Here is a 16,225-nt window from a genome sequence, read left to right as displayed (position 1 = left end):
TTAGCCTGATATACACTCACCCTCTGTGGCAGAGGCCAGCATGTGTTTCGTGGCATCCAGGTGGCCATCGTTGATCTCAGGCTTGATGCCCAGTATGTGACACATCAATGGGTATATGTTCACAGTCTCAAAGGGGCCCACCTCCAGGTTCTTTTGGAAGGCTGGACCAACAGCCCTGAAAAATGGTTTCATGTCCATTTCTTCGTTGTCAAAGCCATGCTCCCCCATGTGGAACTGCACTGGGAAATACTGTGGAGACAAGAGGAGTCAGAGTGAGAAAACATAGCTAAATAATCAATTTCGGATGACTCCTCCTTCATTTAGAATAGGAGAGGTGAGGTCATGAGTGTTGTGATCATTGTTTCGGTAGCATGAGGCCTACAGTTCAAGACAGCAATGTCTGTCTCTCTACAGTACTCTTAGTTGGACAGCAGAGGGAGATATTGATCAACTGAAGGAATGGGTTTGCTTCAACATCTGTAAAATCTCATTTGTGAGAGGAGACTTTTACTGTTCTTCTTTGGTGTGTAAGAATGTAAGAATACTATTATAAACCAGGTGCTATAAATAGAGATCCTATCCAACCAAACCACAATATGAACATGGCACTTTGTTCTCTCAAGGTTGACGTCTTCAAACTGAAACTGATATTGCATAAATGTTTGACAATAACGACAGCGTCTTAATTCCAAGCTAGCTATTTAAAGCCCTACTTTGTTAAATATTTCTATACAAAGAGAGAGGCCACTTACTATAGGTTCACTTCTATGTAACACTTTACTGAACATGGAAAACATTTGTTCAGATTTTAAACAAACATACGATTGACATAGCCACAGCTGGTATTTGTCTCAAACCATTGTGTTTCCTTGATAACCCATACCTTTGAAAGGCCAGTGAGCGCTTTTAGAAAGACTCTCTCATGGTGGCAAACATCTTAGTAGATGACAGGTATATTTATGAGGAAGAATACATGTAGTACATGGGTTAGGTATCATTTTAATTCACTTCTTCCTATCTCAAATTTTTATTATTTTATTATTTAAAAAAACATATATCCCAGCATATGTGTAGAAATGGCATTTAATATTTGATATTTCCCAGTATTGAGTGATACAGGGCTTTCAGTTACAAAGTTTCGGCAGAGTTCTTGAGCCAAATGTAATGCTACTGTATGTTGAATTTTAGGGCATGAATAGCTTTATGAAGCATTAAAGAGCCCTGCATGCCATCAGCCAAACCTGGATTATCCTGGCAAGGTGGTAATGCACTTGATTAAAATTGTAATGTATTAAGATTACAATTTAATTCCTTGTTTCCAGTCTAAAAGATTCCATTTTCTCTATCGCTACAAGCCAAATTAACTTGGTAATTCCTTCAATATTTCTGGAGACCATATGAAATATGGCTTACTGTCAGAATAGTTCCTATGTATACTGTAGGATGCCTAAGGATGGGACTATGGACATTGCTAGATGTCTGAGAGTATAGTGCATGGTAAAATGAACTCAAACCTGGTTATTTCTATACTGTGTGATGGTTCTGTTATCTGTGTTCTGAAACCCATCCAATAATCAGTAACTCACAGTAAAACATGAAGTTGTAATGTTTTCAATATTATTCATATTCATGCCTGCAAAGATATAGTATCTTGGTTTTTGCTATCGAGACATGATTGTTACCCACCCCGTTGATGACGTATCCAGGGTCGGAGAAGAGAATGAGGGGCAGGATGCGATCGTTTTTGGAGAAGTGGAAGCGCTCCGGCAACTCCTCCTTCTTAAAGACGTGTAGGTGAGGGTGCTTTCCCTTCAGGGCGTTGTAGACCGTGTCCAGCTTGCCCGCCTTGGGTAGCAGCATCCCAGCAGGCCCGAAGTCCACCAAGTGGAAGGATAAATCTTTGAACGAGAAGCCGGGGAACTCGGACAGGGTGATCTCCTTCACCAGGCCGTCCCTGTACACCCTGGTCATGCCGTGGTCAGCGGTAATGATGATGTTGAGGCGGTCGGCGACCCCGTGCCGTTCAGCCGAGCGGCGCATGTAGCCCACCGTTCTGTCCACCTGCTCCACCATCTCCCTCCGCTCCGGGGAGTCTGGCCCGTATTTGTGGCCTACGGCGTCCGGTTCGCCGAAGTACAGTGACACAAAGTCCAGATCCAGGTCTCGGAACCAGGGGCCCATCACCTTGTCTACGTTCTCTCGCCACGCCGTCTCGTTGGAGTAGTTGTAGAAGCGCGGCTCCACATCCGTCACGGACGCTCGCTCGTTCTGGTAGGAGGAAGCGGTGCCAGGAAAGTGTAGAGAGCCAGCCTGCAGGCCCTGTGAGGAGAACATGAGAGTGAGGAGAGGTCATACTCATGCATGCATCATGTACACGTACACACACACACACACACACACACACACACACACACACACACACACACACACACACACACACACACACACACAGACACTGCACAGGCCCTTATGTGAATGTAAAACACCCAGTTGTAAGAGGGATTAGATGAAGGATCAGCACAGTGTCTGCTCTGACCTGTCTCTGGGCAGTGATCCAGATGGGTAGAGAGCCATTGTCCCACCACTCATTCACAAACTGCGTCTGGTAGTAAGGCTTCTTCTCAAAGGTGGTTGTGTTGAACCACATGTTGTGGATCACACCGTGGTTCTCAATGTAGCGCCCTGAAAAAAGAGAGACTGTCAATCTCCATGCGCTCATTATTCATAGTCTGCCACTTTCACATTAAAAATTCCATCAACTTCACAGCCCCTGTGTGCCATGACGCTTCTGGACAAGGTCTTAAGACCAACATTGGAGATTAGATGAATTTAATTTCAAGGAAGTTACATTTCTGTTTAAACTGGCACTGATGATTTGAAAATCAAAAAGGGAGTATTTCTGTCAAGCGAAAGAGAATTCCTCCTTCAGTCATCCTAGCATAATCATATCACTCAGCTATGAAAGCCATTGGACCCTGGGACATTCAATTACAGTTAATTCCTTTTTTTCCAGTCACATTCACAATACTTACAAACTAAACAGGGAATGACTTCCAATTTGGTAATAAAGTGAAAATAAAGACCACCACCAAGTGAACAACCTCTACAGTACGAGTACGCTGTTGGATCCCGTAAACACAGATAATAATAATAATAATAATAATAATAATAATAATACATTAGACTTATATAGCGCTTTTCTAGACACTCAAAGACGCTTTACAAACTGAAAAGATCGAATAGTAAAATAAAAAGAAACAAAAAAATGAAGTATAGGGGTCTAATTAATTTTTAGATTACTAAATGTAAATTAGACATTAGATTAGACATCAGATGTCTCCTATGGCTTTTTCATCTACAATAGATACCTGTCAGGAGAGTGAAATGTGTCGGACTAGTGACGGTGATGAAGGGTGGTGTCACGTATCGGGCCTTCACCCCCTCCTTGGCCATCGCGTCCAGATTCGGCGTGTCCACATCGCGGTCGTAGTCCCACCTGAAGCCGTCGAAGGAGACCAGCAGCACCTTATTCTGCCCGGCGGTTCTGGATCCACTCATCGGTGCTCCGAACGCCGCCGAAGCCAACAAAAGGCTGAGAGACACGGTCCAGAACATTCTAGACACAGCCGCTTTACACCGATCCCAGATCATACTGCGTATCCCTTCACTGCTAGATCCTCAGCGGAGTTCTATCCACAGACTCCAAGCACCTCTCAGTTACATGACCTGAACCCCCCCCCCCCGCCCCCCCCCCACCCTCCCCTCCCCTTTCCCAGTAGGATTCCTCATGAGCCAGCAGCTTTTGAGCAAGATTTCATCTGCGTCGTCTTATCTCTCGTTGATAAGAGACAGACTTTCTCTCAGCACATGGCTGCTTGAGGGTGTTTTATGAGTCACTATTGGACCATCGCTGGACTCCTGAACAGTGCCTACTGGACGATGCCAGGAGTCCCTTTATTAGGACTCTATAATCAGCGAATTAGTCCCTATAGCTGGCAACATGACTGTCTGGTTTGTCCGTTGGGTGAATCATTGACAGGGGGGGGGGAATGACACTTGCATGGATTTCACCTTGAGTGTCGACGGGACATGATCGATCTGACAACTAGAAAATGAAGGAGAAAATGAGAAGATATGTCTCTTCATCAGTGAGCACTCGTCTCTTGGGAGAATATAACCTAATAGACAAATTCATTTTAATAACCCACTGCTGAATGTGCTTTTAGCTTCGGGCTACTGCTAAATATCCTTTAGAATGATTTGAATGGATAGAAAGAGGCCAACATGACCATGAACGGACAACTAGTAAAACAAAACTATTCCATGCGGCCTCTGTCTTTTTGGTGCCTCTCCTCGAATCATACTTCGTGTTCCCTTCGAGACACTATATCACTGGCTTATGATGTTACGTTATCAATGTCTATCAAATAGCCTGACAAGCCAGCACTTTAAATGTTTTTTTTTTTTTTTCTCTCTCTCTCGTCCTTGACGGAAGTTCAAGTGAAATATCTAATCTTCATGGAGATAAGGGATAACGTTCATCAGCTCTCGTTTACCTCATTCATATTCATTAGCTTTTTTTCATATTAGCTCCATCCCTAGTCCGGTGTCAGCAAGATTTGGAGGAGCGGTGAGGACTGTTGAGACCCAGTGCGAGTCTCAGATCTCTGCCATGAGAACTTGATCAAAAACACTCACACGCTGAACTTCAGGGGCCAGGAAACCTGATCCGACCCCTGCAGCTTTGCTTGTGATTTCCACAGGGATTCTTCACTTTCCTTGAGGAAAAGTTAGCAATTCGCCATTCGCACTCCCTCCTGCCTATGGACTTGCAACTGCACCGCCCGAAGATTCTAATCAATTCCCTCCCAAATGTTGTGTAACGTCCTTCCAGTCTATCCACCTATCTGGTAGACATAGCTCCCTTGTCTCTTATCAAAGAGTGATTAAGTACACGATTGATTTGAAGGACATTTATGAGATTGAATGTATTATAATGACTCTAAAGTGTCCTTAGCTGAAGGTTTACCCCCCCCCCCTCCTTACTCGTCAATGAGGTTGAAACAACTCCCATGTTATTCAGTTGAGCATGCACTGTATGGCAGCTGGTAATCATAGGGTCAAGTACGGGCCAGTGTTCAGAGAGCCCACTTGCTGTGTTTTGAATTGTAAGTAAACAGGCATTAGATGCATGAATGAGCCTCTCTATCAGGTTTCATACAAATCAGCATTTAGCACTGGCCAGGCAATCAGTGCGAGACAGTAGGAGACAGGTGGCCACGACTACCATTCTGTTAGTGTCACACACGTGGGGGTCTAATACCTACGGTTACGTGTCCTCCTGCGTCTCTCTGTATCCTGCACAAACGATTATCACTATCATTATCAATACGCGAACACCTGTGTGGTCTAGCAACATATTGGACATTGATACAGTTCAACGACTTAGGGGGAGGGAATTTAGAGGTGTTTTTTTTCTCCATTCACACGGATTCCATCGCTTCGTAGAAGAGGTACCCATTCCCCCCCCCCCTCTCTCTCTCTCTCTCTCTCTCTCTCTCTCTCTCTCTCTCTCTCTCCCTCTCCCTTCCCCTCCCTGGACGTTTGGCACTATCTGATGGGGTGTGATCCACTGTGGGCCAGGCCTGTAAGCGGCTGACAGCCTCTCTCATGGAGCTGTCATGTCAGGGGGGAGCTCTGTTGAAATGGACCAAATTTCACCAGGGGAGCTCCCGCTCGAAACCAGACAATGGCAGAGGTGGGCGAGTGGAGAGAGGACTCTTTCACACCTGTCAAACACCCCGGCTGAAACAGAGGAGCGGCGTTGCTCCGCTGTGGGAAAGGGCCGTGCCCTCGGGTGGCGCGTACAATACAAGGTACAGATACAGACTCACCGCCACCCGTAAACTGCCAATGACAGCACAGTGCCCAGAGCAGAGCCCGAGGCTAAAGTTCAGGTAGGACGCCACAGCACACCCTTGAGGGCGTGCGCGGCTTTGACGTTAATCTGTCATAAACGTCCTACTCTTGTCTGACCTGGCTGCTATTACTGTAGTGTTAGCGTTCTAAGGGGTTGAGAGTGCACGTCAGCACTTTATCCCACCTGAACCCCGTTCCCCAATCTACTGTAACACAACAATGGCCTGTCTGGTTATGCCGTTGTATTAAGGTGCGGTGCTGTTTGACGTGCCAGTGCCACATGACGCTGATTTGATAACAATGAGATTAACATTTAGGGTAGGCTGCTTTCGGTTCCTCCTGAGCGGCATAGTGCAGGCGGGTTTATTCTGTTAAGATCAAACAATTAATCTTAGGAACCTTCCCAGATAACGATTTGACGGATGCATCATTTTCAACGACTCACTCAACCGATGTCGCCCGCATGTTTTGTCGTAATCACGCATCCCGCGTGAATACACTTAATTCCTTCACTCTCTTCCCTCATTATTTAGTTCTCCACCATGTCATTGCTGAATAGGACATGCAGTATGTGCTGGTTATCTGTAGCTGGTGTGTGTGACTGTCGCTTTGACGAAAGAATACGAGTTCAAATCAAAAACACACACGCTGAACGATAAATGCACTGATTTATATAGCGCCTTATTCCAAAGCGTTTTACAATGGCCTCTCGTTCACCCATTCACACCCCAATGGCGGCAAGCTACCATGCAAGGCGCCAGCCCCGCTCATTGGGAGCAATTTGAGATTCAGTGTCTTGCCCAAGGACACCTCGACACGTGGCCAGCCGGGGTTCGAACCGCCGATCTGCCGACCTTGCGATCGTTAGACGTCGGCTCTACCTCCTGCACCACAGCCACCCTGCTCCAGCCCCCCAAAAACTAATTCCCGTGGCCACACAGTAGCGGGAGGCTTAGGTAACTTGAGGTCGGCTGATGTAAGAGAGGGAATGAGGTGTGTGTCCGCTAGCCTAGCCCAGCAGAGAGGAGGGAGGCGCAGCTTATGGAGGCAGCCGGGCTGATTTGCAGCTCCATCCCAGCACGTGGGCCCTTTCAGGCTCTGCCGTCTGTAACAGGTTGACGTGATAAACTCTCGAGCTGGTCTAGTCAGACGCGACGCAGCAGCGGTGGTGGTGGTGGTGGTGGTGGTGACGGCGGTGTGGCGGCCCCCTCCCATCCCTTTCTCCTTGCTCCTACCGGCCTCCCGGTGTCTCACTGTGGTGCCGGGTGGCTCTAGCACACCGGCTTTACACCCTCACAAGGCAGTAATTGATTTCTTTAATTTGCTTCAAGAGAAGCCGTTGTCAGCCAACCAGGCAGCCATTTTTCAAGCCACTTTAATTAAATGCCAGGTCTTTAGGTGTGATATGAAATTCGTTTGGCTCCTCTGATCTTCTACTCCACAGACTATTCATTAACATTTCTTTTGTGCTTTTATGTTTCACACAAAGCTTCAGAAATGAGCTCAACAGTGACATTTTGGTTTCTGTACCATATATTTAATCATTTCTTTAAGTGCGTTTAGACTACAAAGATTAAGTGTGGCTGTTTCACATAAGATAAAGACCCCTCTGTAGAGTGTTCGTCTGCGAGGGAATTCTGGAGAAAGAGCAAAAGAACCACCTGAAATAGTACATTTAGTTGTACGGCATTCAGACATTGTTATAAAGTACACCTTTACTTATTTTGATTTGTTTCCAAAGTATGAGGATGTAGTCATCCATTTAAAGACAGTCATTAACAGTACTACTTTGGGATGCACCGATACCACTTTTTCATTGCAGATACTGATTCCGAGTACTGAACTTTGAGTATCGGTCGATACCGAGTACCGATCTGATAAAAAGGCTCTTTTATTGAAATGTGAACTTCTATTGCCACTCCTCAAAACACTCACCTTACACATTTTTCAACAAGCAGTTCTGCTTGTGTCTGTCTCAAGCGTGATGTAACTCCAGACCGCAGAGTAGGGGTGTCACGGTACAAGATTTTGACGGTCTGATAACCTTCATGCTCAAGTGCCCGGTAACCCCGGTAACCACCGGGTTCTATTTATTTTGTATTACTTACATTCCGTTTAAACAAAGCCGGCTGTAACATCTAAAATCATTTCTCAAAGGAAGTAATAAAGTGTGGAATGAGAGAACAGTATTTTAATTGTATAAGTGCATTTATGAACAGTGCTTTGTTATGAAAAATGGAGAAAAAAACCCCCCTTACAAAATATGAAATGAAAAGTGGAATTTTAATTGCATATATTTCTCTTTTAGCTGAGTTGATTAGTTAGGTTGAGGAGGGGTTCTCTGGATGTTGCAGCACCTTTTTAAACACCTGTAACAGTCATTTCTTACCGTCTAGACCAGGGGTCCCCAAACTTTTTTCTGTGAGGGCCACATCATTTTTCCTTTCTGTGATGGGGGGCCTGGGTCGGTCTCTAACATAAAATAATATGGAACGGTGTGAAATGGAGGCGGTTGCGCAAAGCAATTGCGCGCAGGAGAGCACTGGTGGATGCAAACAAAGTCTAAACAGTTGAATTTGGATGGAATTTATACCTATAGTGATATGTCAATGAAATATAATCCGTTTTACAGTCTGATACATGAGGGAGGACCCTCATCATACACGGGGGGACCCATGAAGCAGGGCTGTCTGGGGGTCCTTAAACGAGCATCAAACACTTAATTTCTTGCATTCTGGTGAATTTAGATGCAATTTGTGCCCTTTCTGCATCAATTTATGGTGAAAATGTCATTATTTATGTAAAGGAAAACACAATATTCAGGCACCAGATGACCATTCAAAATGTAATGTAATATAATGCAATATAAGGCTCTCAGGCATTCTGTACTTTCAATTATGTATTCTCCTTGAGCAGTCAACATCAACTATCAGCTATTTCGCTAGCAAACACGAAAGCTAACTTATTTGCAAAACAGCGCCCCCGCCACCACGTCGGCGCAGTGCCGCAATTGCAGTTAGAAATTACAGAAATCCACTGAGTGCAAAGGGCCGGTCCAAGTGTGGGGGTGGGCCGTGTTCGGCCCGCGGGCCGTAGTTTGGGGACCCCTGGCTAGACTCTAGAGCCTTAAATCCTAAAAGGTGGGCATATAGTGCCCTGCGTAAGTAACGCACCACCAATCATTTCAGCCACTTCCATCAGGCCGCCGTTATAGAACTCCACTGGCCCGGAAAAACACATATAAAAAATAATTAATTCCCACTGCAACCACCGCCCTGAACATTTTAAAATAGGAAGCACACTGTTTTTCTTTTAAACCACAACATTTTAGCATTTTAGCTTTTTAAATCATAATACTGTTTTTCTTACTATTATTTTTAAATGACTAGACTTTTTAAATAGGCACTACATTTTGAACTGCACAAAGCCTGTCAAAGGAGAATTTCTGTCACTCTGTGACAGACAATAAAGCAATCTTGAATCTTGAATCTTGAATGTGACTGATTCTTGCCTAGTAACGATTCTAGACTTTGCGTTTCAAGTTTATTGCTACGTCACATTACACTAGTGTAAGAGAGTAAAATTCTTAGGCTTCGGTTCCTGACATTGCAGCATAAGGCAATATTTGATAAAAAAAAGTTACAATTTGCAGACAATAAGGCAATAGTCATAATACAAGATAAAGGTGACAATAGTACGGGAAAGAAAGGATACACTAGTGGTGCAACTATTAATAATAAATAGTTCAGTGATAAAGTGGCTGTGAGCTTAAGGCTTTCGTAATCCGTATACATGGGGTGTACTTGGGGATGATAGTCTGATAGAAGCTGTATGGTTAGCCTCTGAGTTTTCTGTGCCCTGAGGCACCGGAAGAGGCCTCGCCTTTTGGACGGCACCGGTTCGAACAGGCTGTGGTTGGAGTGGCTGGGATCTTTGATGATCTTCCGGGCTTTGCTGACACACCGTTTGTCATATATAACCATATAGTGATGCACTCAGCTGTCCGTACCACCCTGTGTAGTGTTCTGCGGTTGAGGGCAGTGCAGTTGCCATGGCAGGCAGTGACGCATCCAGTCAGTTTTTTTGCCTCAATGAAAGTCAACGAAGCCTTTATTAGGCTGAAAAATCTAAAAATGCTCACCCTAATTAAGAAAAAAAAAAAAGGAAAAAAATGTCCCACTGACCAGGAACACTCTTCAGTAGGTAGGTGTGAATGCGTCAGACTACCATCTGCATTCTGCAGAATATGTCACCAGCCGAACTACAGACGCTTCACAGCCAGGTGCCGACCACCAGTTATCCTCAAAAAGGATGGTCACTTACAGTTTCTTAAAAAATACCTACAAAGCCTGTAGAGGTTTGGAAAAAGTTATTGTGGACAGATAAGATGAATATGATCATGTACCAGAGTGATCGCAAGTGGAAAAAGGATCTGCCCAGATTTACAGCATAAAATCTCATCTGTGAAACATGGTGGAGGGGATATTATTGTTAGGCCATCTATAGCTGCCACTAGAACTGGCTAACTTGTCATAATTGTGAAGCGTACAGAAACGTCTTGTCTGCTCAAGTACAAGCACATCCCTCCAAATTCATTGCATGGCACTTCATCATACAGTAATGATGAAGTTCTTGACTGGCCATATCAATCTTCAGATGAAATCCAATTGAACATGCGTTTCATTTCCTGATGGTAATATTTTAGTCAAAAATACCTCAAAACAAACAACAACTAAAGATGTGAAAAGGGAGCTATGAGCTAACCCCCCCACCCCCCTTCCTTGAGATCTCTTCCCCCCTGAAGAGACAGTGGCTGTGAGCTCTCTGGGATGACTTTAGTCTATAAAACAGGTAAAGGCAGATATTCATTCTTGTTGTCATGGTGTGTGGTTCTCGTCATGAGCTGTGGGTAGCATTGTAAGAATTGTCATCTCTATCTCTCTGTCTTTGTCTCTGTCTCTCTTTATCTATCATTTACCTTTACATTTTCCTATGGAGTATTTGCCATGTAATAATTGTCTAAGTATTGTTATACCTCATAGGAGCCAACGGACCCACAGGTGGATCCGAAGTGATATAAAGAGCTTACCTCGATCAATTCTCTTCATCGATATCACATTTTTTTCACAACTTTGCATGCTATACGATGCCAGCATTTTTTTGCCGAGACGGTAAACACGGCCTAAGTCACATCCAGTTTTCTCCAACTGGAGAATGTGTCATGTCCGGTTTCAACGCCGAATTTCCATACCATTGGTCGGCCAACCCAAAAAAATCCCCCAAAAATCCCCCCCCCCAAAAAAAAGAAATCTGATACATGAGAAAGGTCAAAGGTCAAAGATGGTGCCAACATATCTCCAAATGGCCTAAACATATAGGTGTCCGCCTAAACATACCTGTACTAAAACAGGTACAAAGTTGCATTTGCTCACATTACTAGCATCGACTTTGGCACAAGTACTAATAAGACCCTGGAGTACTGATTCCTAGATGATTTGGGCTTCGTCATCAGGTTTCCAAGGTGATATTCACTGTAAAAGCTGTTTTTTTTTTAGGCGGAGACACTTCTACAGCCACCCCACAGGTGTTAGCTTTCATTTGATAACAAGATCATTATGAAGGCCCTTGTGATTGTGGAGATATTCTATATTCACTGTGGCCATGTCATTTCGAGCAGAAAACCAGAAAAATGAGGTTGCAATATCACACGAGAGGGAGTGTGTTATACTGAATATCAGCACGGCTGTGATTCGGTCGATCACAGCCGTGCTGATATTCAGTATAACAGCACGACCTCGAGTGTGATATTTCTTTTATACAACAGTTCTACAGCGCGATTGATTAGTTAACAGTAATAAGCGACAACAGATTATGATTAGTTTGTTTATTTAATCATTAAAAAATAAATAAAATAGTTCCGCAACTGAACTTCAAATGGACTGTTGCCTAGTAACCTGAACACAAACATGTAGTCTAATTAACGGTCATTTAGTAGAACATCTGTGCGGCGGAGTGATAGTTAAAAGTCCCAGTGCTGTTATACTGTGTATCAGCACTCATGGAATGCCTCTTGTCCAATCAAATGACTTGGTCGGAACTAACTGTTGTATAATAAGTATTATTAAAGCCTATTAAAGCCTCATTTGATTAATTCCAATTGGCCATTGTTTCTCTAAATCAGCACAAACTAAAAATGATATGCACACAGTGATAATTACATTACTTGGAGTCAGATTATTCATATTAGATAATAGATTAACACAATATAGGCACATTTCCTTGCTATACCTTCACATGAGAATTGCCATTACTAAGATGGCTGCAGTACAGGCAGTAGATCACTAGCGAAGACACTGAGCATCTGGTGGGATCAATGGGTCGCAGACTTCAGGCAGTTATTCCATGCAAAGGATTGTTGACCGAAAACTAAACATGAGTGCTTCATTTGGACATTTGATAAATATTGGCATCTTTGGGTACCCTGAAAGAGGGGGACTATGCATAAAAAGTATGTAATTTCTGAATGATGAAACCATGTACACGAACCACATACCATCAAATAAAAGCTAAGAATTTCCACTTTAATGTCATAGTGGATATTTGACTCCAAAACTTGAAGTGTAGAGCTAAAAGAAACAAAAGAATGCTTCACTGTCTCATTACTTACACAGTGCACTGTGTACCACCAAAAATACAACGGATAACATAGGCCTAAAGTATAGCCTATAAAATAACTGGGCCTCTTTCAGCTGTCATTGCAAATCTCCAGACAGTCACAAATAGGCCTACCTGTCTGTCAAACCACAGCCATGAACTCTAACTATTCAGAGTGGATGATGGCATGACAAAAAATTCATCTTCTGTCCTAGAGCCTACTCAGCAGCCTATACAGTATGCTATATTCCTATCTTTACCGCTCCCGCTGAAACCTAAAACCCTGGCCTCTCTCCATGAAAATTCCTCCCATTATTCTGTTACAGGTTTATTACATCTCACTCCTATTATCAAAATGCTGCTATATATTATATATTTCCCCTGTTTCTCTACCCTGTTGTATAAAAGCCGCCCATTTGACAGATTAGAGCTTCATTCAGACGGTACAGAGAATGCATGATGTCTACCACAAACCCTATGAGAGTAGAGACATATATTTTTAAAGCACAAGTTGGTCCAAGTTATTTCTTTATATTTCAACAATTCCCTCTCCTCTCCATTCCATATGAGCTGATCTGTTACTCTCCCTATTTCCACTCCACCACAAATCCTTTGTGTCCCCAGCAAGCTGCAGTTCGCTTTAGGGCTGGAACACTTGAGCAACGAGTAGAGTGGTGCAGATGTCATCTGATATTGCTTATCAATAGATCAAAACATAGTTTGTAACGTAAAGAAAAGTAGCTGATATTGAGTTGGTTGTCGCCGGCTTCTTGGCTCCTCGCCGTGGAACACACCGGCACTAGTTTCAGCAGTAACATTGAGCAGGAACACCGCGGTGAACCGATAACCTTACAGGGGACGGTATGATAACCTTAGAGGTTGACACAGTGGTTTAGCATAAAACCGGTGCACTGTGTCAACAATAACAGCCATGTCTGCGGTAGGGATGTCACCGCATCATCTGGGCGGTGCAGCCGTCAGCCGGTGGTGCATCTGTTTAACAGGTTTTTACAACAGTCTGTATCATGGCATTGGATCGATAAATAGCATTCCCCCGAATATCGGCCCCATACCGATCTCTCAGTATTGGATCATCTCTAATACACCTCAATATAGTGTGTGTCAGCTGCTCCTTATTCCACCTATGTAATAACTGTGTTAGGACTGGTCCTTATTCCACCTGAGTAATAACTCTGGACGGCGCTACCGATCCCTGGCCACCAAAACATCCCGTTTCAAAAACAGTTTTTCCCCCTCTGCTATAAGGACTCTCAACACCTGACCCACTGCAATAAACCTGCCAGACCGTACTGCACTTTGTAAATTATAAATATGTTCTTGTCTTGTGGCTATGTGTGTTCATGTCCATGTGATAGTTATGTGCAATGTGTGTATGTTTTTTTGACACTGCTGTATTGAGCTTCCACCTGTACCGAAAACAAATTCCACCGACCTAGGTCGTGTGGTCATTAAACGATTCATTCATTCATCATTCAACTACTTACTATACTACCTCTGCACATACTGTATATTACATAGTTACCTATCATTACCTCTTGTTCTATTTATATCATGCCCTTATTTGCACTTCTGGTTGGATGCTAAACTGCATTTCGTTGTATTGTATTTGTACTCTGCGATGACAAAGTTGAATCTAATCTAATCTAATCTAATCTAATCTACACATGAAATCTGCCTCCTCTGTGGCCACCATTCGAAATTGCAATTACAATGAGCTGAGTGTCGTTTACACTAGCCATTGGTAATAGCTAGCTTCCATGGTGAAATAGACTATCCAGACCATTAAGATAAGATCCCAACATGTCAATTGAACATATTGTATTTGCTTTGGACACTTCTCTGTAACAAGCTACAATTTGACAACAGAGTGGCTGCACCAGCCAGGAGAAATCAATATGCTAATGCCACAGCCAATCAAAACATTAGTGGGAGCTATTACTTTTAAGCACTATCACTTCACAATCCCTGCAGATGATATGCTGTAGTATCGTGACGATTTGATGTAGCTCCATTAAGGACTGTTCCATATTCCGTCTGTGTAATAACATGCTGCTCAACTTAATATACCGAATTAATACAATTAACAAATGACTATGTAACAACACCTTAATAACATGTCCTTGCTAAAGTAAGTACAGTGTTACTATACAGAATAGGGGCAAGTGTAACCCAAAACTCTTACCCAAAACTGTTCTAAAAAAAAGAAAAAGTCTGTATATTTCCGGCGAGTGATGCTATATTGAGACAGGACAGCAGTGGGTATTTTCCAGAGCAGGTACATCATTTATTCTAGCCCACAGGGCAGGGTAGCACGCATACCTCCCCATTATATCCTCCTGCCTGCCTCCTCACTGGTTGTGACTCAGAGGTCTTCTAAAATCCCCCCTCCACAGATCCTCTCACAATGGCTCTCTCTCCCTCTCATGGAGATTCACAGCAGCTGCCTCCTCCTTCCTGCCTCCCACCACCACCACACACATCCACACCGCTCTACCCGGCTTCAAAGATGAGAAAATATGCTGAGACGCTGACACTCACTAAACAAAAAAGGGAAAGCCTGCTCCAGGACACACCATCTTTTTTGTGTGAGAACAGTTCTTAAAAAAGATGTTTCAAAGACAATTTGCTGGGAAGTGCTTGTGAAACATGCAAGGCCAGAATCGCTGGGGTTTTAGAGAGAAAGGCCTCTACCATGAAATGGCAAAGGACGCATCGTAAATTTGACATTAAAAGGGATCCCAGATCAATTTCCCCCTACCAAACGCTGCATAACAAGAGTCATTTTGACAAAGTAGCCGTGTGATTATTTTTTATTTCCATTTGAAAGCAATTAGTAGAGAGGTCCTTCCCTTGAGTTTCTGTGGCAGAATGTGCGGAATGACTCAGGATAATTGCTGTGAAATGAGCAGAGCACGAAGTGAAGGGAAGCAGCGAAACCGCCAGGGTTCCCTCTCCACGGAAACGCCCTCTGCCTTTGTCGATGCACCAGGAAATTAGGCGGCGAGCGATAACGGAGCTTGAATGAGTAACAAACGCTGCGGCCCAGTTATATTTACTCCATTTCAGGCTATTACAGAAATTGAGTGTTTCCCCGCATCTCATGCTGTGCCGCCTGAGCGCTGGGTACAGGAGGAGGAAAGTCGACACACATGGCAGCCGTTTTCGCGATGCAGAAGGAGGAGAGCAAAAACATGGGCGCAGTGAACAGAGTAGGGCGCGTGACGTAGGCCTACGTAGGCCTGTCACAGCGGTTCCACGGCGCTATGTCCGTTCTCTGAACCCTTAAAGGATAGCAAGGTGTTTGAAGAAGCAGAAGGGACTGACCTGGTGTTTTTCCCTTCATCTAATATCTCTTAGCCGGAAGCTTCCTTCGCAGCTTCTGCACTAATTGCTGCCTTGCTTGGAAGCGGCTCTCCCTTGGTATGTAATTAAGGAGCTATTGACTCCATCCTGCATTCAGTCTGTTTGATTAGGCCTGAGGTCTGGAGATATGCATTAGTCTTTCCCCAACATTGCAGACACAGCCGTAGAGAGTAGTACCACACAGCCCTCCACTGACTCGGGGCTTACAGAGAGGCGGAAGAGGAGGAGGAGGAGGAGGAAGAGGAGCTGAACTGCAGCTTTTCACCCC

The 16,225-nt window shown here is 44.0% G+C and overlaps 1 protein-coding gene across 1 annotated transcript; it reads right to left on the bottom strand.

Annotated features, from left to right (window-relative positions):
- Nucleotides 1-3,600, bottom strand: LOC308150293 (ectonucleotide pyrophosphatase/phosphodiesterase family member 7-like; the record flags this gene model as incomplete). The annotated part of the gene is made up of 4 exons (XM_080523141.1): nt 3,369-3,600; nt 2,537-2,682; nt 1,687-2,319; nt 1-249 (listed from the first exon to the last, which is right to left on the bottom strand). Exons 1-4 carry the CDS (start codon nt 3,556-3,558, stop codon nt 1-3), a joined length of 1,218 nt encoding a protein of 405 aa, XP_080379267.1. The 5' UTR covers nt 3,559-3,600.
- Between the last annotated feature and the right edge of the window lie 12,625 nt (nt 3,601-16,225).

Source organism: Nansenia antarctica, assembly GCF_963989245.1.
Source record: "Nansenia antarctica genome assembly, chromosome: 2".
In the NCBI taxonomy this organism is placed as follows: domain Eukaryota; kingdom Metazoa; phylum Chordata; class Actinopteri; order Argentiniformes; family Microstomatidae; genus Nansenia; species Nansenia antarctica.
This window is presented reverse-complemented; position numbering and strand designations above follow the sequence as displayed.